This window comes from Amblyomma americanum, chromosome 5 (assembly GCF_052857255.1).
Source record: "Amblyomma americanum isolate KBUSLIRL-KWMA chromosome 5, ASM5285725v1, whole genome shotgun sequence".
Classification (NCBI taxonomy): domain Eukaryota; kingdom Metazoa; phylum Arthropoda; class Arachnida; order Ixodida; family Ixodidae; genus Amblyomma; species Amblyomma americanum.
Window position 1 is genome coordinate 45,627,885 of NC_135501.1, and position 27,270 is coordinate 45,655,154.

Consider the following 27,270-nt stretch of genomic DNA (forward strand, 5'->3'; position numbering starts at 1 on the left):
GTCTGCAAAACTTCACCGCGCGTCCATCTTTGCTTGCCAGAGACACGAGCAGTCTTAATTTCCAATAACAGTAACCGTCTTGAGGCGAAAATAAACCTTCAGAAACAGCAATCTTGCCTGCTTACGCGTGCTTCCATCTGATCTGCGCGCAATGGCCGGAACGCCCACAGGCAGTGCGTTCAAGAGTTCCACTCACTTGATGTCGAAAGAGAGGCCTCCCTTTGTCTTCGAGTACGTTTTGAGAACATTCTTGAACGTCTGGAAGGAGATCTGTAGCTCAGTTGCCATCACCTTACCCCTGACGATGAAGACGTCCGTATAGTATAGGTAGTGGCAGACGCCATCGGGAACATACATGTCCGGAAATACGGCATGGGGGCCCACCGTGCAGATGAGTAACTTGATACCTAAAATAAGGCATGAACATGAAGTGATGACTCGTACAAAATTCGTACAGCATTCGTGTTACATTCGCAAGCATTGATACGCAAGCAGCGAATATGATCGAGAACACAATCACTGTAGGGGACAATAATGTTCCGCTTTAAAGGTATGACGCGACAGCGTAAAGATTAATGCGCATATGTTCGAAATTGGTCATTCTCTAATTTACACTCATATATCGCTTGGAGTCATACCATTCGTGGCGCCGCAGTTAAGCGATGCGTCACTGCCACGATAAGTGGCTGTTGCGAGCACAGCCACAAGTGGGGCTTGTGCACACAAAACACGAATGACACGAGATGGGAGGTTTATCCGTGTTCGTCCGCTTTAAAACACCGCATCGCCAGACGAGAACACGGGTCAAACGGTGCACATGATATCATAATCACCGAAGCAGCACCAGCTAGAACTGACGGTGTGCTAACGAGGTCCGCAATCGTTCATCAGCCGTCTCTAACGGAGTGGTTGTCGCCATTCGGAACCTTCCGAACAGTGTAGAAAAAAACACCGCACGCAACTGAGACGGAGCGAGGTCGAACAACTGCTGCTGTTCAAAAGAACGCGCCAGTGGAACTGTGTACTTTTATCTGTTTCTCTTAGTTCCGGAACGAAGCAGCAAGTTTTGGTTTCGGTTGAGATGCAATCGACAGCAGGCGGCGCAAAGGATCAGAAGACGGCGAGAGAGTCCTTACTCGTGAGTGCGGACGCTGTGACAGAAGCGGTGTAGGCGCTAGGCCTAGCAGCGCCAGCGGGGCCGTCTTGGATTGCGTCGCAGAAGTGAGCGCGGCGGGTTGTCTGGAGCCTCTCTTGAAACGAATATCGTAAGCGGCGACTGTGCGTTTGCCGTTTCTGCTTTTCGATGCGCGACGGAGAAAGGAAAGATGGATGCTTAACCGAGTTCACCGAAGTGGGTATCGTAAACGACGGCTGAGCTTGCCCCTCGCTCTGGTTTGCGAATGGCGGTATGGCGCCGTTGTGAGCGAATTGAGACAAGCGCTGGCTTTGCCGCGCCCTTGGCCAGCGGGAGAGAAATTTCTACCTCGACACTGCTGCCCGGAAGGATGTTTTTGAATCCCTGCCGTCTCACATCCGTCTCGCCTTCATGGTAAGTGATTTTGCGTCTTAAATATCGTTGTACGATTAAGACGTGAGCAGGCTTGTGTGGAGCGCTGAAGCACTATTCTGCGGAATGGAGCAAAACATTAGCGCAGTTTTCTTAACGACGCGCTGCCAGTGTATGGGTTGTTTTATGACTATGCGCCAGCGCTTGAGCACCTGCATTGTCAGTCAATCCCACTGCCTGCGTGGTGGTGGTGGTGGTGGTGAAAAACATTTATAAGCAATAAATTTTTTACAGAAAGGTGATTGGGGTAGGACCCTATTGGCCCTTTCCCCTCACAGTACTAGGTGGAGCCCCTATTCCGGGGCCCCATTGGCAAGCAACGCCGCCCGCGTCCGTAGAACCAAGGCCTTTTGGCTCTTCAGGTCTTGACAGCCGAGCAGGGCCGCCTCCCAGTCCTCTCTGGTGGGGTTGGGGTTGGGGGGGATAGATGGGTTAGATTGACACGCCCAAACCATGTGGAAGGTGTCAGACACCTCCCCACAGAACTGGCACGTGCCATCAAAGGATGTATTGAAGTGTTTAAGCACCGCCGGGCACAGTACAGTGTTAGTGAGAATTTTGATGAGGAGGCGCTCGTCAGCGCGATCCAGACCCTTACAAGGGGCCGGGTAGCGCCGGTGCTCCTCCTTGTAGTAATCGGTGATTTGTTTGAATGTAATGGCCAGATTGTCTGATTGGGAGTACCCTTCCAAGGACAGGGAGATAGCCCGGGGAGAGAGTGCGCGGGCGGCCTGATCGGCCTGTTCGTTTCCCTGGAGGCCCTGGTGACCGGGGGCCCAAATCAGGTTGCGTGGAGTTGGATCTTCAGATCGACAGCGATATTCCAGTATGCGCCAGGCAAGCGGGGGAGCCCAGCCCAACTCGTAGTTCCGACAGGCCCCTCGCGAGTCGGTGATGATGTGTTTTGACTTGGGATTCGTGAGAGCCAGAGCAATGGCAATCTCCTCCGCGTGTGTTGCGCTGTAGGCTTTGAAAGTGAGCCCGTTAACTGTGTTTGTGTTGTGTACGACTGCGGCCGTGTACCACCCCCCGTGGTGTGGGCCGGCAACGTCTACGTAATACACATGTTCTTGGTTACCATAGTATCGCGCCAACGCTTCCGCGCGCGCCTGGCGACGACCGCTATGGTCTTCACTGGACATGTTGCGGGGAAGGGGTCGGACCCGGAGGGCGCGTCTCCAGGGTTCTGGCACTCTCTCCCTTTCCTCAATGTGGTAGTCGTGTTTGATGTGTAGCCGGTCCAAGAGGCGGCGACCGGATGTGGTCTGTGCAAGACGCGTGTATTGGTTGCATAAGTGGGCCTCTCGAAGCTCCCGAAATGTGTTCACCACGCCCAAGGCCAGAAGCCTCTGGTTGGACGTGGCGATCGGAAGATCGAGAGCCCGCTTGATGACTTTCCGCAGGATGACCTCCAGTTGGTCATCATCATGTTTGCGCAGGTGCAAGTAGGGAGTTGAGTAGAGGATTCTACTCGTTACGAAAGCATGGGCAAGCCGCAGTGCATCCTTGCTTCGTAATCCGCCCCGCTTGTTTGAGACCCGGCGGACTATTCGGCCCACCTGGTCTCCCACCGTGCGAAGTTTGGCTATGGTGGTGTCGACTCTGCGTTGGTGGTGTATGAAGAGGCCAAGGACGCGGATCTCCTTGGCCTCCCGGATCGGTCCCGAGGGGAGACTGATGTGAAGCGGAGTTGTGTCCCGGGGGGAGGGACGTAAGTGCACAAATTCTGATTTAGCTGGGGCGCACTGGAGTCTGCAGTAGGCCGCGTAGTCGTCGACTAGGGTCGCTGCTGCTTGCAGGCAGGACTCCATGTGGCCCAGGTTGCCTTGCGTGGCCCAGATTGTAATGTCATCCGCATAAAGAGCGTGATGTATCCCGGGCAGAGAAGACAATTTGGAGGGAAGGCGAAGCATTGCCAAATTGAAGAGCAGGGGAGACAGGACCGCGCCTTGAGGTGTTCCCCTCGAGCCGATGGTGTATGGCCCGTGTTCCGCATCTTGTATGCGTATATAGGCTTGACGGTCTGTAAGAAATTGACTGTAATGGAATGTTTTGTGGCCACAGTTGGTGTTACTGAGGTGGTGCAGGATTACTGCATGTTTGACGTTGTCGAATGCGCCTTTAAGATCCAAGGCCAGGACCACCTTGTCGTTTTGGGGACATTCGACAGGATCTAAGATGTCGTGGTGGAGCTGCAGAAGTATATCCTGTGCTGACTTGTGAGGACGAAAACCGAACATGGTGTCCGCGAAAATGTGCTGTGTTTCGAGATAATCGGAGAGTCTGTCGCGCACCATCGTCTCCATCAGCTTGCCGACACAAGACGTCAGAGAGATGGGGCGAAGGTTCTCCACATCGATAGGTTTGCCGGCCTTCGGAATGAAGGTCACGAGAGCCGATTTCCAATTGAGAGGGAGAGGAGTCTCTCCGTCCCAAATGCTATTGATGTATGTGAGGCCTGCGTTATAAGTTCGCATTCATTCCGCAAAGCACCGCACGAGCGCTCTGTAGTACAAGTCTGCTTGCGTCTGCTCTGAAGTACACCTTGCAAGCGGCTGTATGTTTTCGGCATTGTTATTTTAGTGCCGTCCGATGCATTTGTGTCATTTTAGTTTGGATATAGGCAGCATTTTTGGCCACTCTTAATTTCATGCATGTTCGCAGAACGAGGTATGCGGCATCTCTATTAACATAAAAAAACCAGGTCGCTTTTTCTAAAATGCCATGGTTCCCCACAAAAAACAATTTTGCTTATCGTGCGCGTCGCAGCAAATTTATGAATGTGCTCAAAGCTCCTGAAGTGCATACTTGTATTCTGCCGTCATAGATTCGGCCACCACATTTAGAATTCCAATCTGATTATTTGTTGCATTTAGTCAATGGCGCAATCTCTTTGCCACTGGAACACGAGTGAAAGCGAGAAAGCAACGGCTGTCAGTTCTTGCCTTATGTTCTGCGGTTCGTTGCGGCATAACTTCGATGGGTGCAGTATAAACGTGCTGTCACCATTCGTGAAAATATAACAGCTGCTTTAATTTCAAGGCATCGCATACTTCATTGCCTTGCTCACCTATCATTATTGGAGTCAGTAGTTATAATCTGTGAAGAACTCCAAGGCTGTATCAGTTTAATCTAAAAGCAGTACCAAACAGTTCAGAGTTAAGTCGCAAAGAAAGATGCCCCCTGCAACACTTGCAGGTAATTTTGTGCAAATTATTGGTGGACATAGGCAGGAACTGAAGTTTCTGTACAAACAGAGCAGCTCAGTATTTATCTGACCATCTGATGACTACCTTTTAGGCACAGAATTTACTCAAATTTAGTCATTGATGTCACAAGCCTTAGCAAAGCGTTGGTTTTGTGATTATTTATTTTAGAATGGGGCTGGCACAAAACCCTGGTGTTTCGTTATCTTGCAAAGAGGCGGGATGCAAACAGTGACAGTAAGGAGCTGCTGACCCCCAAGGGATTTTCGTTAAAATTCAGGCATAGTTACTTGTGCAATTAAAAATAAATAGTAGGAATAAGGAGCCAGTGAAACTGCTGCAACTATGCTCAGTTCTGAAAATAGAGTAATTTCATGACTACACCAGATACAGCGTACTGACACGCAGCTATTTTGGGATTTGCATTGCTACTGCCTCATTTTCACGCGTGTTTACTACCACTCTTTTCAACTAACCAATAATCCAATGTTGAGACGGTTGTGGTTTCTTTAGACTTGCATGAAATTATGGAGAGGCAATCACCATTATTTGCTTTTGCGACTGTGGTTTTTTTTTCATTTTATTGACAAATGGTAATGAGGTCTAGGTATGGTGCAGCTATTTTTAATTTTCAGTTGGAAAAGAGTGTTTTGTGTTGTAGTCTTCGATGGCATCCAATCATTGTGGAGTGCTACATCACAAGCTGTGTATAATGACGATGTACACTGAATAACACCATACCAGTTTTGTATTTTTAGGTCTTCATTATACACACGCAAAAACGATTCATGGGGAGTACTGATTGCTGCATCCCGGGCTGTTATGGGTGTTCTAAATGTGATTCCCTAGAGAACAATTGCTTCTTCGATGCTCAGCAAAAACTCCTGTAGTCGCCATATGTATCAAATGTCACGGATAAAGCAAGAGTGGTAGATTTCGTGTGCAGCTGTACCTTTCGAATACGCACGTTGTATCACGCTCCCTTATGAGCAGTGGCTCACCATTGTTTCTTTAGCCTCTAGTTTGATTACAGTTAGGCTGTTACTGCACTGGTTGCAATTAAATGAGATTGAACAGCTCAGTTGTCTTATAGCTAGAATATGGTTTTCAAATCTTTGGCAGGGAGGTCATTGCAGCATTTTGTTTACCTTTTGTATTGTTGTGGTGGCCCACTAAATGTGATCATGGCTCTAATGGACAAATCATATGTACAGTTGCTCCTCTGTAATATGGACACTTTGGTTTCCGAGCAAAATTCTCGCAAAGTGATTCATCCATACTAACGAATCATGAATGAAAAAGTTTTGATACAAAACTTGTCACCAAGGTCTCCTGCACATAGTGGTGGGCAATGAAGTTGAAGCTAGACAGTGTTGATAGCTCCCGGTACATTAGCCTGGTTACCATTATCTTTAAAAATCGGTCTGTGACATGTTTGGACCTCTCATTTCTTTGACTTTATTCTTCAAAAATTTGGGTTGGGCATGGTTTTTCTATGTAAAATTTCTCACTTTGAGGAGGGGAGACCCCTCCCCATGAATTCATCCCTAGGATAGTGTATTCATAATGTGCATTATACTGAAATGCAACAGTATTATTTTACGTTTCTACAAGTGTTAGAAATGTCAGTGATATTTCGTTTTTATTTTGCAGGACCAAGCACTCACAGCATGCCTCCTCACCTATCAAGGCGCAGTTTTCCTGTTCATTGGCCATCACCCTGTAGTGAAAACCTCATCGCTTCTGTGGGGATTCTGCTGTTTGCAGCCTTCTGGGTGTTCTGTATGGAAAATCTAAAGAAGGCACTCTGCTGACATTCCTTGAGAGTGCTTTTAGATCATCATCATCATCAGCCTTACTACACCCACTGCAGGGCAAAGGCCTCTCCCATGTCTCTCCAATTAACCCTATCCTTTGCCAGCTGCATCCACCCTTTGCCTTTAGATATTTGGCTTAAAATAAACCACGCTTCGATGCTTTTGAGCTCATCAGTTTTAAAAACCACTTTGTCTTTCCTTCACAGACGCCTCTTCTATCTGCCTGTAGATGTTTTCCTTGTCTAGTTTTTTAGTACTGTTTGGAATACTGGTAGTGGAACACAAACTGTGCTGCTATAACTTATCAATGTTAATGATACAGTTGGCCAGAGCGAAGAAAAAGGAAAACAATATCAGCATGAATCTGTGAGAAAACTGATGTATAGCCTTTGTCAAAAAGTACAGAGCCAAAAGGTTTGGCTTCTAAGCCGTGTAATAAGGCCTCTGAGCATCCATGGATGTCCAACATTCACGGTGGTCAGGGCAACATCTTCTGTACCTTCAAGAGATCTGGAATACTAGCGATGCACAACAAGGCTCAGAAGCAAATTCCTTGGGCTCTAACCTTCGACAAATGCTGTACTTGCATTATGTGACAGCATGAAAAGACATGACAAACAGGAATAGCAACATTTCGTTGACCCTAAAATTCATCACACCACTGATTTCTTGTCCCTGCATGGGCTAGTCATGGTTTTTATCTTTTGCATCTAGCTCGGACAGCTTGCTGGGAGCACTGTCAGCATTTTGTAATTTTTTTTTAATGGACTTCCCGTTCTGCCACATGACACATTTGCTAGCATTTATACATATCCTTTAATTAGAAAAAATAATGGTGATAATGGATTTGGGGAACAATTATGTTTTCAAACAAATATGTGCTTAGACACCGGTCTTCAGAAATTCAATTACAATTTAATCACAAAGTTACTAGTCCTTAGTATGATCAGTTGCCATGGTAACTTTTTTGGAATTTTTCTTCAATTCGTCCTAAAGTGAAGGTGATGAATACCTTCCTCGCGATCAAAGAGAATACCTGTGTCCTGAGCACTTTGAGCTTAGCCCATGTGTTTTTGCTTTGCTTGTAGTGCGCACAGTCACGTAATACCCGGTTAATTCCTTGTGCTTCAGCATTAGTCTTTACTTGTTAGCTAGATTGAAAAGCATTTGTGCATGTGTTTCTGTATTCTAATTTTTGCCATATAAGTTATGAGCGTTGCATTTTATTTCCGACAGGCTCCTTGAAATGGGTGGCTTACATATCTTTCGGGCACATAAACTTTCTCTAGAGCATAGGCCTCCATATATTGAGTGTAAAGTTTTGTTTTGTGTTCTTTTTATGTGATTGTGTTTAATTTATTGTATTGTATACGTTTTCTAAGGTTATGTTCATCCTATGTGTTTCTCAAGAACAAAGAAACATTAGAAGTTGGATACCTATGATATATTACTGTAAATTTAGTGGGCTGCTTTAGGATGTCTGTTTAGTATTTCTTTTATTGTAGTCTGTAATGTGCATACTGAAGTTAGCCACTTGGAATTAGTAACTGGGAATTGTCTGGTGCATAACATTTTTTTAACTAATCTTATCTGACAGCACCAGTTAGCCTGAAGTGTAGCAAAGAAGTTTTCAAGTCAACTGTGCATTGTTTTTCAAGATTTGCTATTATATTGTTTTGATTACTTTTAGGTGCTGATTTCAGGTTATTCCTTATCTCTAATACCTGTCCAAGAATTGTGGTTTCAAGTGTATTTTATTGTCCTCCATTTAAAAAAATAAAATTGTAATCTACAGGTCTTTGTGACCTTTACTTTACGCAGGCTCTTCAATTTCTTTTCAATTAAATAAGCTTGACATGTTAAGCAGCATTTTAATGCTGCTGGTGCTAATATTTCAGATATGTTTTTAGGTTAGTAACTGACATTTGTGATAATCCAGTGCTATTTCTAGTGGTGGTCTGCGTAATTCAGTATTTTCGAACATCCAATGGAATGAATGTAAGTCGCATGCGCAAGTTAAATTGCGAACAGTGTTTTGAAGACGTGCGAGTAACAATGTTCTGTAAAGTGCTTAAAACTGCAGTCTCGAAAAAAAATGTTTGTTAAACTTACACACCTACCTTGCATCATGAAGGTAAAATCCAAGAACTATATTTTTGTTCGAAAATAAAACCACGGAGCACAAGCTACATGCAATGTTTTTGTGTAATCCTTACTGCGAATCCTGCTTTTATCGAATTTGAGGATTTATAGACTGGATGAAAATAGTGCTCTAAAAATATTTTCAATGCGCGAGTGCAGCACGGAATTCAAAATTTTCTTTAAAAAGGTTCATTATGGGCTGCAAAAATAAGTAACAGTAATGAACGGATTTTAGGGATACAATGTACAAATGCATTTTTTTTAAAAACTTCTAAAGGCAGAGAGATGACAAACATTATTTGTCCAATGTGGTGCTGCCCGCAAGTGGCCTGTTCACCATTCAGGTTCTTTAACTTCAGGGATTGCGTTTTTACACCACAGGGAATAGATGGTATAATTTTACCAGAAGAAAAAAGTGTTGCCGGAATTTGGCACGTAGATCCGTTACCACGGTCTTGTTTTCAGTTTCATTGCCTGTCGTCTCCCCAACTCTGCTTTTCTTGCCCATTGCGAACCACCCCGTCAAGAAACTTTCGGCTAGCGCCGGAGCTATGGTTTTTGTATTTTTTACAGAAGTGCCGTATACTCAAGGGAGTCAGATTAAAGGCGTTTCCTTGCCGCCACCGCTGGTCTCGTTTTGTTTCCGCGATGAACGGCAGTATGCTGCGACGTGACTGGGGCGTCGTGTGTATGCGTGGCGCCACGATCGTGCAACGCAGGCATCCAGGAGGTGGTGATGATAGCGGTCCGATGCACTTTGTGTCCAGCGTTCTTACCCTGTTCCTTACAGTACTACATCGTAACGGCATGGACGGAACGGGGCTCGTTATATCTCAAAATTGACGTTCGATTGGGCTTTGTTTATGATTTCAAAGTGCAATCGAACCTGATTACTGTGATTAACTAACTAGCACCGTTCCGCCTATATAGTTAGCAGTTCTAGTAGCCCTGTAAGAAAGAGCAAAAATGCAATATTGAAAAACGGACCGCTGTCATCACCTCCTCCTAGATGCCGGCGTTGCAAAATCGCCGCCTGCATAAACACGACACCGCAGCCACCGCTCAGCGTATCGCCGCGGTTGAAACCTCCCATTGCAAACCGGAAGTGCATCGTATTTTTGGTGTAAAATTCTACACTAAGTATACTCCCATTGTCAACCGCAAGTGCTTCGTATTTTTTGGTGTAAACATTTACACCCAATCTGCTCCCTTCGCCAACCGTAAGTTCTCCGTATTTGTTGGTGTTGAAATCTACCCCGAGTCTAACGGTGTATATCGAACCTCGATTTGGGAGGACGCCAGAGGACAAGCCAAAAACACCCATCTGGGTTGATTTGTGTTTAGTGTGTCAAACCCAGGCTGCAGTTTCCGTTCGACGTCTCGCGGTCAATCATTGCCACCTGCTATGATGGGCACTTTTATCAGAATCCGAAGGGCAGGTTGTGATGATGTCACAAGGTCGCATGATCAATATGGCATGTTTCCTCGGGAAGACCAACCTGGATCACACATGCCCCAGGTTCCCTGCGGATTTGCCGCCCATGCCGCCACCGCCGCTGGCGGCTACGCCACAGGGTTTTGCGCTGAATAAGACACCTAATGCTACGGGTACATATTGTTTTTTCACATTTTTTGGCAAGAGCCGTCGACTAATCCGAATGTGTGGAGCTGGTGCTCACGCGCACTCTACTGGCAGCAACAGGTTGCCAGTCAATATTGTATCACGTGGTTTAGTAAGTCATACTGAATGTGCGCGGTTATTTCGGTTCACCCATTCGCATTTGCGCGTGCTGCTGACGGCAGCAAGGCCAACATCGCAGAGCGGCGCAAATATACGTTGCCTCCTGGGCCCGAAATCAATTCTTACACTTCACAAGCCCGTATGGTGTAATCATCGTCATCGTTAGCCTGCCTACAGGATACACGACAAAGGGCTATCTATATCTCTCCAATTAACGCTGTTCTGTCTCCACTGTGGCCACCCTATCCCCGCAAACTTCTCAATATCATCCGCCCACCTACTTTCTCCTACCCCCTGCTACGCTTCCCTTTTCTTGGAATCCAGTCCGTTACTCTTAATGCCTTCCCATTACATGTCCTGTACAAGCCCATTTCTACCTCTTTGTTTCGAACAGCATGTCATTAACCTATGTTTTATCTAACACCTACTCTCCCTCTTTCTGTCCCTTTCATTTTTCCATCATTTTTCGTTCCATAGCAAGCTTAATCAACCAAATGATCAGGCAGGCTTTCGTAAAGGATATTCCACAATAGATCATATTCGCACTATCAATCGGGGGATAGAGAAATGCGCAGAGTATAACCAACCTCTATATATAGCTTTCATTGATTAAGAGAAAGCATTCGACTCAATGGAAACCTCAGCAGTCATACAGGCATTGCGCAATCAGGGGTTAGAAGAGCCTTATGTCAAAATACTCGAAGAGATATATATATATATATATATATATATATATATATATATATATATATATATATATATATATATATATATATAGCAACTGCACAGCTACTATAGTCCTCCATAAAGTCAGCAATAAAATTCCAATAAGGAAGGGCGTCAGGCAAGGAGACACGATCTCGCCAATGCTGTTCATCGCATGTCTACAGGAGGTATTTCGAGGCCTGAATTGGGAACAGTTGGGAATAAGAATAAATGGAGAATACCTAAATAATCTGCGATTTGCTGATGACATTGCCTTGCTGAGTAACTCAGGAGGTTAACTGCAAATCATTATCAATGAGTTAGACAGGCAGAGCAGATCGATGGGTCTAAAAATTAATATGCAGAAAACCAAGGTAATGTTCAACAGCCTAGCAAGGGAACAACAGTTCACAATTGGCAGCGAGAGCCTAGAAATTGTGACGGAATACGTCTACTTAGGGCAGGTAGTGACAGCTGATCAGGATCATGAGAGGGAGATAACTAGAAGGATAAGAATGGGGTGGAGCGCATATGGCAAATTCTCGCAGATCGTAAGTGGCAGTTTACCAATTTCCCTCAAGAGGAAAGTGTACAACAGCATAAACTTACCGGTACTCACCTACGGGGCAGAAACTTGGAGGCTAACGAAAGGAGTTCAGCTTAAATTAACGACAACGCAGCGAGCCATGGAAAGAAAAATGATAGGTGTAACGTTAAGAGATCGGAAGCGGGCAGAGTGGGTGAGGGAACAAACAAGAGTTAATGACATCCTAGTCGAAATCAAGAGAAAGAAATGGGCTTGGGCAGGGCATGTAATGCGAAGGTAAGATAACCGCTGGTCCTTAAGGGTAACGGAGTGGTTTCCAAGAGAAAGTAAGCGTAGCAGGGGGCGGAAGAAGTTTAGGCGGGCGGATGAGATTAAGAAGTTTGCAGGCAAAGGGTGGATGCAGCTGGCAAAGGATAGGGTTGATTGGAGAGACAAGGTAGAGGTCTTTGCCCTGCAGTGGGTGTAGTAAGGCTGATGATGATGATGATGATGATGATGAAGCTGCGCTGTACTAAATTTGAAGCCTTTTCGTTAGCCTCCAAGTGTCTGTCGCATAGGTGGTTACCGTTTGGATAAATCTCTCATATACTTTAATCTTGAGGGATATTGACAAGCTGCGAATCACCTGACAGAACTTTCCTAGTGCGCTCGTCCACATTCTTATTCTGCTAGTTATTTCATTCTCGCATACCGAATATGCGGTTACTACCTGCCATAAATAGACATATTTCGTTACAACTTCCACCATCTCTTTACCACTTTGAAACTGGTGTTCCCTTCGGAAACAGGTGAACGCTGTTTTGTTTTTCTGAATATAAATTTTAGACTCACGGTACTGCTTTGCCTAGTTCATTGATCGCGCTCTGCAATTCTTCACCTGAGCAAGGCAATGTCCTCAGCGGGTCGCTGATCAAAAAGATATTCTCCACTAACTTTTTTCCGCATATGTCCGCAATCCGGACATCTGAATACCTCCTGTAAAGAGGGGATGAATAGCATTGGCGAGATCGTGTTTCCCGGCATGACACCGTTTCTTATTGGAATTTGATTGCTGACTTTATGTAAGACTGTGGTAGCTTTGCAGCCGCTATAGACGTGCGACCTCCCAATCGCCGCATCGTCCACATCTTGATTCCAGCGCACTGCAGACAACCGGGCAGCATGGCGGCTCACGAGCAAGCCCGAGCCATTGTCAACCGCGCAGTGGACGGCCTGCCCTCGTTCCGCAGTGCGAGGGTCGCCTACTCGCCTATCACGATATTACTGTGTTTTATAGAAACTCCCGCCGAATCTCCTCCGTCCTCATCCTTCCATGACAAAACCTAGCAGATGGTCCGGCATTGATTACCAACCGCCACCATGCCATCCCATTTCCTTGTATTCTTGATACATTGAGGGCAAAATCCAACCTGTCTCTCATGCCCAAGCACCAGAGCAGATATTAAACACATCAACCAAACTTGCGCAAACAAACCGAAACCGGCTCTTCGACACCATGATTCCGCAATGCCTGCATAGCTGCTGAGGTTTTATTTATTTATTTATTTAACAATACTGTCAACCCTCGTGCGAGAGTTCTTACAGAGAGGGTATGAAATCTTCATAGAAAAACTGAATTATTCACAAGCCCTGAATGCATCAGCATGAAACGGTACATTTAGTCAATCATCAAGTGTCATTTTTATGCAAATGATTACGTTCGAATTTATGGCGATCACTCTGTTCCACAACACTCATTTGCAAGTCATTCCACATTTCAATTACATGGGGGAAGAAGGAATGTCTGAAAGTTTCACTACTGCCGTAGTACGGTTTAATTATACGACTATGATTTGTTCTAGAACTCCGTTTTCCAGGTGCTTATATGTATGTTTCTTTCTGAATATCTGTCCTTGGAGCATCTGGAATAATAGCATCAGCCGATTTTTTTGTCTACGTGTTTCTAATAAATTCAGGTTAGAGGAAGAGAGCATATCTGCAACAGTCTGTGCTTCGATATCGGCAGCAAATAAAGCGTAGTGCGTACCTCTGAACTCTTTCTAATTGTTTCTTCTAAGGTTTCGACTGAATGGTGCAATATGTCTTGAAACTACGGTTTTAGATGTTTTTGAACGCACGTTTTTGTCCTTTGGGAACCTGTGTTTATGACTTGGAAGCCAAACTTCACATTTCCTAAGGAGACAAGCTTTTCATTTTCACAACACCTGGTGTATTCAACCATAACATCTGCAGCTAAGCTTATCGAATTAGCGTATTAATCAGAGAAGCTGTTATAGCTTAGACTTAGCCATTTATAAAACCACTCTCCCCACATCTGGTATTTGATGTTGAAGCACTCCTTGGCTCTAGTTTCATCACACAAAATGTTTAAAATTATTGGCCGTGTCTAAAGGTACTCTAGGGTGAAGTGGAAAAAAGCATGCTTACAGTCCGTGCATGGGGGCGGGGTTGTAGTTGTAGTCGTCGTGGTCGTCGTAGTGGTTGTGGTTGTCGTCGTCGTAGTTGTAGTTGTCGTAGTGGTCGTAGTGGTTGTGGTTGTTGTAGTGGTTGTGGTTGTCGTGGTTGTCGTAGTGGTAGTAGTGGTAGTTGTGGTAGTTGTCGTGGTGGTAGTAGTGGTCGTTGTGGTCGTAGTCGTTGTGGTGGTAGTAGTCGTTGTGGTGGTTGTAGTAGTTGTAGAAGTGGTAGTCGTAGTGGTTGTAGTGGTAGTGGTGGTAGTTGTCGTAGTTGTGGTAGTGGTGGTAGTCGTAGTAGTGGTGGTCGTTGTGGTCGTAGTAGTAGTTGTAGTAGTGGTGGTGGTAGTCGTCGTAGTAGTGGTGGTAGTGGTTGTTGTAGTAGTGGTGGTAGTTGTAGTGGTCGTCGTGGTAGTGGTTGTTGTGGTTGTAGTGGTAGTGGTCGTAGTTGTTGTCGTAGTAGTGGTGGTAGTGGTGGTTGTTGTAGTTGTAGTAGTGGTGGTAGTGGTCGTCGTGGTAGTGGTGGTTGTTGTAGTTGTCGTAGTAGTGCTACTAGTGGTTGTCGTGGTAGTGGTGGTAGTTGTAGTGGTCGTCGTGGTAGTGGTTGTGGTTGTAGTAGTCGTCGTTGTAGTGGTTGTAGTAGTTGTCGTAGTAGTGGTAGTGGTCGTGGTAGTCGTCGTTGTAGTGGTTGTAGTAGATGTCGTAGTAGTGGTAGTGGTAGTCGTCGTTGTAGTGGTAGTGGAGGTAGTGGTAGTTGTGGTCGTCGTTGTGGTGGTAGTTGTAGTGGATGTCGTAGTAGAGGTTGTTGTCGTTGTCGTAGTAGTCGTAGTAGAGGTAGTGGTAGTTGTGGTCGTCGTTGTGGTGGTAGTTGTAGTGGATGTCGTAGTAGAGGTTGTTGTCGTCATTGTAGTACTCGTCGTAGAGGTGGTGGAAGTCGTGGTCGTTGTTGTGGTTGTGGTTGTTTCAGTGGATGTCGTAATAGTGGTCGTGGTTGTGGCTGTCGTAGTTGTCGTAGTAGGGGTGGTGGTGGTCACCGTTGTTGCAGTCGTAGTTTTGGTTACTGAAGTAGTGGTAGTCGCGCTTGTTGTGGAGGTCGTATTCGTTTCCGTGAAGTTTGCATCAATGTTCTCGGTAGTTGTGGTAGTTCTGGTAATCCACCTTGATAGAGTGGTTGAGTTCGCTCCCCTTCTGGCATCAGTTCTTCCTGCAGAGTCAAGAAAAATGTTTATCAAGACCAACCTTAAAAAAACGGCACCACAAAAGAAGTACCGCAACTTCATTGCACCAGCAATAATATATTACCTCGATGTGCTTCAAACTTAATAAAGCTCCAAACCTATAATTTTAGAAGTTTGCAGTTTCATGTTTGAAAATTCCACGCATATAATAGATTTCTAATGTTCATGCATTTAATTTTAATGATCCTAAACTGTTACCCCGACTTCTTTCCTTAGCGATGAAAATTGCCTCCGATCGAAAGAAACATGTACACGGCATGATCCTTGAGGAGGAGACCCGAAGCCAGTATACTCCTTTGCAATTATCTTCTGCATTTACTGCTTATGTGCCCTTAATGAATTTTTTAACTGGATGTCAAGTATAAGCACCATTGAGTAGGCAGTGTTTAATTTTGCACATATATTTTGTTCACATTAATTGAATTCATCAAGTGCCGAAACTATGAGATTTACATTAACCAAGTGCCTTGTGACGCAATTTGAGGAAGAGATGCCTCTTTCAGGCGTGTTGTCATGCCCTTTGCCTGGTCGCATTTTTCGCACTCTGGTGCTGAATACAAATGTCTTCAAGCAGTACAGCGTTACATACATTGATATTTCAATAAAGCTGGCTTGTAGCCAAAGATAGCGAAGACGCACTTCGGTTTCTTGGCTGGAGGTTCTGCATCTCACTTTTCTGCTGATGTATGAATACTTAAGAGCTAAAAGCATAGCCAGCATTTCAGTACTTGCAGTAAGACGTCAAACTTTCCCGAAGAATGCGATGATGCGATGAAAAATTGATTTGCGAGCATGTAAAGCGTCAAACCTGATGTGCTTAATCATGGTCCGGTTGCTGCCCTGATTGACTTCATCTATTTTTATATGGACTGCTGGTATGCTTCTAATTTGAAAGCGTACGAGTTGAAGCCTCGACAGGTGGCCGTAAGTCACGGAGTTGGCACATGCATATAAACGCTTATCTCCTATAAACATATTTCTTTTCGAGTGCACTGAAGAGTGGTACGTTTACGTGGAAGGTCGTCCGAAGTTTACGCGGTAGCGGATGTTACATGTAAGTGATCTATGATGTATCCTAATATGTTCTGAGCATGCTCTGACCAAAGACAAGTTTCTGTTAACTAATTTCTCTTTCTGTCGTTTGTAATTAAGACGACACAAATGCAGAACCCAGGCGAGAAAGGTTAGTTTCATTCTAAAGGAAAGAATCCGTGCAATTTCTGTCTAGGCAAGGAAAAATTAACGAACGCGACTTCATACCTGCAACGGCCGCGGCGATGACGAAAAGTACACCAGCCAAAAATAAAATGAGCAGCAGGCACAGGAGGTAAAGTAGGCACCTTCGTCCGAACGAGTCTTCTGAGCTGCAGAAAGGAAAGATAACAATATGAAAAGCTTTCTAAATGTTTACATCGCTAACGACGAAAGTATTGCGGTAATGAAAGACAGCTCGCACTGACATCAAACAAGGACACATGATCCGTACGAAAACACTGTGGAAGTTGTTGACATTTCTAGATAGACGCCACCAGAGGTAATATTTGTCAGATTTATTATGAGTTTTTTCTTGTTTTGTGAGCATGTAAAGCATCCAAACTTATGTGCTTAATCACGCTACGGCTTATTCTGGGGATAAAACTATTCGTTACCGCAGACTACCCAACAAACATTTTTTGATGGCAACTGCTCATTACTGTAATCCATGCTCGCTCTGCTCGTTGCCTGCCTCCCACGGCTTATTCCCAAGCAACGAGCTATCTACACCCCCCTGCGCTTCGTGCAACGGTCACGTTGCATCCACCTGCTGTCTTAACTCAGTGATCAGGGCGCGAGGATGCGGGATCAGCTCCGTCGACAGCGCTTGCATCTCCAGGAGAGAAATGCATATGAACACCGTGCCCGGCGTCGCATAAGTGATACCCTGGTGATGAAAAATGATCGCCAGCATTCGACAACGTAGACTCATTCTTCATCCTTTCAACACCTCTTTCTCGTATCTTTGCGAGCGAGACAGCCGCTGCGCATTTTTGCTTCAAAAACATCTATATTATTATATCCTGTCCAATGAAGCTGGTAGGCGGTTTAATTGAGCACAGGACACCAAATAATATATCTTTTGTGGTCATGCTACTGAAGTGGGCAATGCAGTTATATCATGATGAGCGGCCGTATTTTTATACATGACGGCTACTTTTAAGGCCTTGGCTGGGCTCGAGAGCCATTCATTTTAATGAAAACCATTACGCAAACACTTTGCCAAAAGGGTTGCCTAATACAATTTCACCTCATCAGCGTCCAAGGCGGCACAGCGGCCAGAAATCGGGGCATAAAGCATGCCCAGGTGGCTTATGGCAGTATAATAAAACGCCAGCGCGATCGCACGTGCGTCTAAGCTTTCGCGTCGCGCCAGGTGAGTTCTTCAGCATTCGAAGCATTGGGACGGGTGTTACATCGCCTCTGCGTCATTCCCGCACGTCTGACGATGGCGAAGACGCCGCGGAAGCAGCCCTCGACGACCGCAACACCAGCGCTTTGGCGCCAGTGCGAGTACGGGGAACGAGGCTCCTTTCAGCCGCAGTGACGTCGAGAAGCAAAATTCTGACGCTGCGCGTATTTGCCGCATTTGTTCGCATGATCTCCTGTCAGGTTTTTTTTTTTTTTAACAAGTCGCAGTCTTCATCGTGTGCTCATTGCATTGAAGAGAAAAAAAAACACAGCGAAAAAAAGACGCAGGACCAACCAGGAGAAGACACACGCAGACTGTCGACGGACTTTCAACTGATTTATCATTAGTTCTATCACGTATTTAACGCCACTACTTGCGCAAGTGCACATACAAGCCACATTCATCAAAGACCGGACTTAATTACGGACCAGATAAAAATGCCTCTGTCAGTGAGAATAACAGATGGGTTGCTTATGTAAACACGTTTGTTTCTTTTTAATAAAAGCGCTTCTAGCATTTCGCGCTCGTGCCAGGACATTCCGCGGCCGATAATGGTAATGGAATTAAGCAAAGCTGAGCAGTTTTGGCACTACTTCACACGTACGGCCAGGTTGCTCTCTGTACCAGAACGCAGCGTTCCGCTGTGTTGCCTGAGTCGCTCGTTCAAGCACTGCCCCGAATGCGCTATGTAAAATTTTCCACAAGAAGTAGGAATAGAATACACTTGGCATTGCCAACATGTGTTTCTAGAATGCGCTGAGAAGAAGTTGCCCGCATGTTATGCAATAGAGTCTTGCCGAGCAGGTGGTCCGCCTAAAGGCCTCTGGTTTTCCTTCCTCGTTGCTGCTGGTGGTAGCTGAAACTTTGGGGGAAAAAATGGAGCCTCCTGCCAAAACCGAGCACCCAAATGATAGGACAAGGAACTTTGAGGTGATCCGCTATTACCATGAAATTTCGCATGGGCTGCAAAAAATTCCCAATAATTTGGTGTGAATTTGGTGTTTTCGGCCCCCAGAAGGCTTTCCAGTCTATGCGTCCGCGTCTCCGGCTCTAAGCGAGAACCTGCCTGACCTCACTGACAAAGTGGCATTTTTTATTTGGTTTCTAAATACGTCCGGACTTTAACGAATGTGGCAAGTATGTTCGCTTGCGCAACTAGCTGGTTTAAATACGCGGTTGAACAAATGATAAATCAATTGAAAATCCGGCGACAGTCTGTGTGTGTCTTCTCCTGGCCCTGCGTCTTTTTTCTTTTCTCTTCAACATGTACCAACTCACACTGCTATCTACGCTTCTTCTCATTGTACTATACAGAATGTTTCACCTAAGAAGTTCTGCAATGTCTCAAATGATCTTTTTGAGTTGGAAGATCGCGCTTCTTCGGCAGATCGCGCTTCGGCTGGGCTTTCCGTGCGAAGGTAAGAAAACCGATGGTGTTTAATGGTAACAAGACTGGTTTCCAAGAGAAGGAAAGCCTAGCAGGGGCGGCAGATAGTTAGATGGACGAGAAAGATTAAGACGTTTGCGAAGATAGGGTGGTCGCAGCTGGCACAAGACAGGGTTAATTGAAGAGTTGTGGAAGAGGGCTTTGTCCTGCAGTGGATGTGGTTAGGCTGATGATGATGACATGTTCTCCTCTGTATATTCCACGGTGTTCTTTTGTATATATTTATCGAATACAGTCGCAAGTTGGCGCTCGTGTGTTTGTAGGTTACCTTCTCGTCCTCATCTTTTTCTGCCTCGGCATTCTTCGCTACACGTAATGGCTTGGACATATCTTACCAGTGGACACATATTCGGCTCTATTTTGTAACCTTTCGTGTCCTTCTTGTTTAGTTAGTATATGCGTCAATCCTGACGACAAAAACGAGCTTAAGCGTAAATGAACGCTGCATCAAAGCTACGGCTGCGCATGACAGGTCACTGCCGCTCGTCACCCTGGGCCGCGCTTTCAATCGACTGTGTCGCAGGGAGAGCACTACCTCAATACTTCCAACACGTAACGGGCAGTTTTTAACCCTGAGGCGTTCGTAGCATCCGAAAACCTCCCGAGCCATATCGAACGCACGGTGGTGCTCAGTCATTCGTTGCTGACAGCACGCGTCTGTCAAAGGACACGGGCGCGGTGCCTTTATTGAAGTGTGTGGCAGCCGCGCGCTGGCTCACTGGTTATGGTGCTCAGCTGCTGACCGGAAAAACGTGGGTTCGATCAGGGCCGCGGTGGTCGCTTTTCGGTGAAGCCGCTGTTAGCGGCCAGTGTACAGCACCAGGTCTTTAAAATTTTCCGGCATCCTGTACTACGGCACACCTCATAGCTTGAATCGCTTACATTCTCAGACTCATAATCCAATGCACACAGACACAGCGGAAGTATAACAGCAGCGATGCAAAATGCCGCCCATTAAATGATGACACTGGTCTTTATTTTTTGGGCCGTATCTCGAGGAATGTTCCAAATCTGGCTTTGGAGTGCAGCGAATCATACCGCAGGGGTCAGTGAGAAACGTTTGCGCTTTATATATTGCAAGACCTTTTCTTGCAAGCACTCCTATAGTACCTACCACGGGCGCGTTCCACTCTTTTGGCGTTCACACGTAGGCACCCTCTTCTCTTTGGGACAAAGGAACATGTTACACTGCTCAGCGTGACGAGCTGTCAACCAGCTACCACAGCAATTGACTTTTACGGGTCAGTTCTCGTGCTTGGAGCTGCAACTTGTAAAGTTGCGGGACCTTTAGCAGTCTTTTTCTTTGTTCAACAAAGCCTTTGAGATGTATTTTCGTCTGGTAGCCGCACGCTGGAGTTTGTCTAGTCCGCGAGAAAGCCACGTTTTTTAAAGCGAAAGCTTTTACTTTTCCCGTACGTTGCTTCTTCGCCGTGTGCGCCGTGTGCGCGAGTTATACCTTGAACCGAGGAAAACCCACGTGACAGCTATGACGGCACTCCGCCACCGCCGTTGCCGCCACTGTCGAAACCGAGCGCTGGCATCTGCCTAGTAACGTGACAAATATTACGTCACTCAACAGCAGCTACGCCGGAGCCGTGCTCTCGCTCTATCTGATAGACTCCGCTGCCTCTCAGCCGGTGCCATTGAATTGACACAGTTGTCAACAACTTAACGGCAGCAGTCGCCATAGATGATCCAAGCGAGACGCATTGTCAACTGAATGCGTCTCAGAGGTTGCGAAGACAACCGGCCGAATCCCACCATGCAGTGGACGTAGCTCGCCGAGATGGTGTCACACAGAGACGAACAGAGTAACCAAAGCGAAAGCTTTAAATTTAAGCACGGCAAACCTTGGTTAAACGTCAGTGATTACCCCCAAGCAACAACAAAGCTTAGCCAAGCTCTACCAGGCTTAAATTTCAAGCTTTCGCTTTGGTATATAGGTTTCGCGATCTAAAACTTTGCCTCTTTTTTTTTTCTCTTCAGTAGGATGAGCTTGATCAATTTTTTTCTACACTAGGTGCTGTTTTTTTAATGTGCATAGATTTTCCATAAAAAAAATGGCTGGCAGTTTACGATGGCTGACCACAAAAAATGAGCCAAAAGTGCGTTTTAACGCGAAAGCGTTAAGGGCCCGCTGTTGCAGAAAAGCCGGTGTCCTCGGCGTCGGCCATGACCGAAAAACTGGCAGTGGCTTAGCTCGGCTATTCCAGAATATACGTAAGGAAAGGTACGTTTCCCTGGCGGAGGTTGTGGTCACTGTACGTTTATCAATGAGAGACATGGGGCACACACATCTTTTATTCATTTTGCTTCACAGAGACGAAGACTGCCCGATGATCTGTGAAGTAGCATGCAGTGGGCTCAATTTTGTCGATACAGTATTTCGATTTGATAGAGTCTCCTTAGTATGCAAGCTCTATAGAAATTCCCCATTGTGTAGTATGGACGTGAGTTCCCGAAGCTGAAGTAAACTTTTCTTTCATACACTAAGAGAGTCCTGTTTCCTGTTGAAATCACCCAAAGTGACACGAAACTATGAAACCGTACCGTATGCTCGTATACACGTGGCAACCACACCAACCGTCTGCTTGACATATGTTCCTTGTGCCACGTAGACTTTTTAGATGATAATGCCCCTTTCCATAAGCCGAACACTGCAGGCTTGATCATTCGCCGTGATCGAAGGGAGATGTCTGACAGCGGTGATACCTCGTTCCACGTACACACATACTCCAGCGTTCTTATTCGGTTCAAGCCAACTGCCAGACGAATACCTCAGGATCGGAAGAGTTAATCTTTCTTGTCTGCACCGCCATTTAGCTGCGGCTTGTCTCCGGTTCTCTGCATGCATGTCAAACGTTGTGATACCGAAGCCCACAACAACTCCGCCTTTTATACGCAATCCTACGCATGCGACGTGGGGTTCGGGTGATAGAGCGGAGTGCGGCGAGGCGGCGACGAAGAACGCGGCGCCGCTGTGGGGTCTCTCTGGCTACCGTGGTATCAGCGCGCACAACTGCTCATCTTAGTGACGTCACGCTCGGCTTTGACGGTGGAGCGGGTGCGCGGCCGCGGCGACGGCGAAGCGCACGCTGCACTTTGCACCTCTTCGGTTGCCATGGTAACGGCGCATGCGCACAGCTGGCCTTTCCCACGTACCGCGAAATGCTTTGCTTGTAGCCCAGTGTAGCTCCCCTACAAAAATCTCTCCTCCTCCTCCTCGCAATGTACGCCGCTGCCCCAACAAAAGCGCGCGACGGCAGCGCCTCTCGCTCGTCTCTTGCGGGCGGAGTGGGGCCGTGCGGGCACGTAGGAATCACGCGGAGAGGTGTGAACAACGCAGCGCAAATCCAAAGCTCGTTCACCACGAAGCTTGCGGCTTCCTGCCCGTTCGCTCGGCGCGGAAACTATGCTGGCGATCGTGGCATCGGGTTTGCCGAGAACGATGTGCCGACGAACTACGACTGCAACTTGAGTCCCGCGCGTTTCGGCAAGGGGCTTGGCAGCACTTCCACGTGGCTTGGCAGCACTTCCACCGTACGTAGCAGAGTGATTTGTGTAACGGGCAAGGCATCGCGCTGAACGGGCGAAGGCGTTCGTTGGCTCCCTTGCACTGCTGCAATACGCTGTCGGGGTCCACTCTTAAAGGCGAAGCTTAATCGTCCTCCATTTTTTTTCCAACTGGACACCACCGTTGTTACGTAGGCACCACAAAGCGCGTATGCGCCTTTCCTTTCTTCGAAAGCAATGGAGTTCAAATCATGAAAATATTTACTGTAGTAAAGGTAGAAGGTGAGGGAAAAGAATATGGTGTCCTAAGTCCGGGACTCCACTGTCGTTATCTGCTGCCCTTGCACATTCAGTAAGCTGACATTGAAGTCGTTCTTCCGTGATATACAGTGCTGCCTCCCACCACTCCTGCGTTGGTTGATTTATATCAAACTCTTGCTGGTTTTGAAAAAAGGAAAAAGGCATACCTGCCTCAATTTGTGACTACTGACAGGGCAACTGAGGTGTCCACTGATCCTGTCAATCACGTACATTTGCTACTAGCAGTGTTCATAGAGACGAACACTGCTGATAACGGCGTGATTGGTGAGGAGTGCCTTCGCACTAAAAGCCGTTACAGATCAGAAAGTGCGGTTTTTACAGCCGTCATGTACAGCATGTGGACATTAATTCTGAAACAGAAGGCAGTTGTCAGTGCTTTTTCATTTTTAACTACTCAACTAATTCTTGCTTTCTGTGCACAGTATTATGGGACTCAAATGGAGGCCTTCCACATCATAAGCGAAAAAAATTTTCAGCAATTGTCTACTGATGTCGAATGTGGCATTACAAGTGAAAAACGAGCCAATATAAAAACAGCTGCGCTACATATGCTGAATGTGGTATATTGCCACGAAATGAAAATAATTTTTTAGGAAAGGAAATTGGGCTGTATATCACAGCTAGGTGGACACCTGAACCACACCGTAAGAGAAGGGATAAAAGAGGGAGCTATCCGCCGCGGTGGCTCAGTTATTATGGCGCTCGGCTGCTGGCCCGAAAGACGCTGGTTCGATCCCGGCCGCGGAGATCAATTTTGGATGGAGGCGAAATGCTAGAGGCCCGTGTACTCTTCATTGTTAGTGCAAAAACCTGAGTCGCTGTTGGATGTGAAACGGCCGTAAACCATACCAAACCAGAGAAGTACGGAAGAAAGAGGTGCGTCGTAGAGGGCTACGGAATAATTGCCGCATTAAAGTTCGTAAACTGCTTACGTTCGTTAAACGCGAAAGCATGCATTTATCAAAGGCGCACGATGACAGTAACAGTTTCGCCTTCCCAGCACCACACTAGCTTCTTTGGCCCTGTGATTTTTTTCTTGCCATCGCTGGTATTTTCTGTTTAGAAGGCGTGCACACACATTAACACACTAATTCACTAACATATGCTGCCTGCTTTTCTCGTAGTGGGGCTAGTGAGGATTTCGCCTTAAAATTGGTGGCATACGCGCAGCTGAATCGAAGCGTTCCTCCTTAGGTGTTCCCCACCCGGCAAGTAGATATGGCGTATCCATGAAAACGGCATGCAACAGTCACTTCCGCTGCTTTCCTAATTATATTAATGTGAAGAAGGAAGTAGCACCTGCCAGAAGGCTCCGTGCACTTCCTCGTATCCCTGAATTTCGATCTCCTGAACGATGATAATTTGTATGCTGTCAGGAGATGGAAATTCCGGGATACGAGGAAGTGCAGGAAGCCTTGTGGCACGTGCTACTCCCTTCTTCACATTATTACAACTAGGAAAGCAGCGGAAGCGACTGTTGCATGCCGTTTTCATGACATGCAACATGAGGATAATTTGTATGCTGCTTTGGTTCAGGTGTCCAGCTACGTATGAGAGATACTGTGCCATTTCCTTTCCCCCAAAACCAATTATTATTTTTAATATTATTGTATGCTGTTTTCCCAAGGCGTCGACGAAATGGAAACGCGTAATCCCACCGCGCGCTTCTCGGGCCGCCTCCTAACTTTCTAACAAGGGCTCTAAATTTTAGGCGTTCTCCTCGACAGCCACCTCAGATTTCTACCCCATGCTAACTTCCTCCGCGAAAAAGCAGAGATTCTCACTTCGCACCTTGTCTAATTTTTTTCGTTTCAACGTTCCCTCCCTTCCCCTTCTATAACTAGGCTTTATTTCCAAGTGATACAGCCCGCCCTGCCTTCCGCCGCACCCGCTTGGTGGTATCGCCGCGTTCATTCCCGCCTTCGGGAGAAGGCTGTTTCTATGCAGCGCGTGCCTCTTCTCGCCATCACAGGGACATTCCGCACAACGCGCACGGCTGCTCTTCAGGTACTCCTCCGGGTACCCCCTCTTCCCTTGAAACTGGACCGCCTCTGTGCGAAGTAAAACGTATAGAACCACCACCTTTTGAGGGCTCAATTATCTACCTTCTGAGATCCTGCCCCGCTTTGATTCTGAGTGCGACCATCCCTCTGGCCTACTCGTTCTCCTTCACCTTTCTTCTCCCGTCTCACTTTCGGTCTGTTTCCCTTTCCGGTCTTCGGATACTCACAGAAGGTTGCCGCTCTGCGGGTGCTGCTTATGTCGCATTCTCGTCATCTGGCGCGCTACAGAACTTAGCTCGGTTCCGTATTGAGACAGCCACTAGCGCTTTCTGCGCATATATTGTTGCATTTAACAAGACTTTTAACGCTACAGCATTAAGGGGCTCGTTTCGGAAAAAGCCGGTGTCAACGGCGTGTTTGGCCGTGAGCGAGAAATAACGCATCTCGGTGGACACCTGAACAGCGCCGTAAGAGAAGGAATTTTCCTTCCCTAATTACAGCGCGTTACGGGTGTCCAGCGAGAATTGTGAGGGAGGAGTCAATTCCTTTCCTTAAAACCAATTTTCATTTCAATTTCCTTCTCTTACGGTCCGGTTCGGGTGTACACCAAGATTTGTGAGACTCATCTTTTCGTTTCCTTAAAAAATTTATGTTTATTTTCGTTGCCTTACGGCGCGGTTCGGGTGTCCACCAAGATGTGTTTCCTTTCCTTACATTGTCCGGGCAAGGCGTCGCACCAAATAATATTAATAATAATTGGATTTGGGGGAAAGGAAATGGCGCAGTATCTTTCTCATATATAGTTGGACACCTGATCCGCGCCGTAATGGAAGGGATAAAGGAGGGAGTGAAAGAAGGAAGGAAGAAAGAGGTGCCGTAGTTGAGTGCTCCGAAATAATTTCGACCACCTGGGGATCTTTAACGTGCACTGACATCGCACAGCACACGTGCGCCTTAGCGTTTTGCCTCCATAGAAACGCAGCTGCCGCGGTCGGGTTCGAACCCAGTAACTCCGGATCAGTCGCCGAGTGCCCTAACTACTGAAGGACAATGGCGTGCCGTGGATTCCTTGGCAAGGCTGCAACACGCTGTCGCGTCCTGCTCTTAATGGCCAAGCTTAAGCGCCCTCCATTTTTTTAATGCCCGGCGGCCCCCTTTGCTTTTACTCCTGCTTGTCTACTCTCATTGCCTTTCCATTCAGGCGGTTTACTCTCTTTCCACCAACGAATGACGCGTCCTATAGACATCAAGCGCACCCTAACCGCCATTTAAATTCACCGTCCTGTCTTCCAGTGTCATGTCTCCGCCCGTGGTGCTGTCTGGCGCAATGAGCTAGCAAGCCGGGCCGCCTCTCTCCAGTCGACAAAGCCTCCTGCGGCCGTTCTGGCAGTCGCAATTACCTGTGCGCACCCGCATGCGCACAGCCATCCTCAGGCTCAGGGCATCCACCTGAAACACGGAACGTTCGGACACTCTTTTGGCTGTTTTTGTCCCCTTCACTCTCCGTTTCCCACTCTCTTTTCCTACTCCTAACTAGCTACGGCCGTTTTACATCGTGCTTCGATCGCTTTGCACTCCGTCCTTCGCCTCCCTGTCCGTGCGGTGCAGATGCGGGGAAGTTCTCCAGTATCTACGCGCCTGTCCACTCACCGCGGACATAGCACCGCAGCTCCCCAGCTTTACGCACTTTTCTTTCGCGACTTCCCGTCTTTGTTACCCTCCCCTCAGTGTCGAGTGTTGCTCATTCGCATTGCCGATCACGTTTCTTCTTTCCTTCTACCCGTCTGTCATGTTTATTCCCGCCAGGATGGTTCGTAGGCCTGCTTGCAATTACTGAGCTTCACAATTCCATGTGGTTCGGTGCACCATATGGCAATTTTAATAATCCGTGGCTCTGCCCGTGCCGCACGGGCATGGGGGCCTTGCCGTTTGCTCACCATGCGTGCACCCGCGTTTTTCGTTTTCCTTGTCTACTTTTTATGTTTGGTTTGTTTTCATTGGTATTGTCATTTTTGTTTTGATTTCTACTTGTGGTTCTATTTTTCGTTTTTTTACCAAAGTAGTTACTTTTGTAGCGATAGCAACATTACGGTAGTATATCGAGCCTTCAGCGTGGCGAAGCCATCA

At 46.7% G+C, this 27,270-nt stretch overlaps 1 protein-coding gene across 1 annotated transcript; it reads right to left on the reverse strand.

Annotated features, from left to right (window-relative positions):
• Nucleotides 1–208: 208 nt before the first annotated feature.
• LOC144133825 (uncharacterized) lies at nucleotides 209–19,634 on the reverse strand. Its single transcript, XM_077666910.1, has 3 exons — nucleotides 19,575–19,634; nucleotides 14,153–14,724; nucleotides 209–407 (listed from the first exon to the last, which is right to left on the reverse strand). The coding sequence occupies exons 1-3, from the start codon at nucleotides 19,632–19,634 to the stop codon at nucleotides 293–295; spliced, it is 747 nt and encodes a 248-aa protein (XP_077523036.1). The 3' UTR covers nucleotides 209–292.
• Between the last annotated feature and the right edge of the window lie 7,636 nt (nucleotides 19,635–27,270).

Excerpts from the sequence above, each read along its gene's own strand:
- LOC144133825 (XM_077666910.1), bottom strand. The coding sequence starts at position 19,634 with ATGTCCAAGCCATTACGTGTAGCGAAGAATGCCGAGGCAGAAAAAGAT. Across the intron at positions 14,725-19,574 it reads AAAAAGATGAGGACGAGAAG|CACTACTACGACAACTACAA; the intron begins GTAACCTACAAA and ends AACCACTAGTAG. Across the intron at positions 408-14,152 it reads CCCGCCCCCATGCACGGACT|GTATCAAGTTACTCATCTGC; the intron begins GTAAGCATGCTT and ends GCCTTATTTTAG.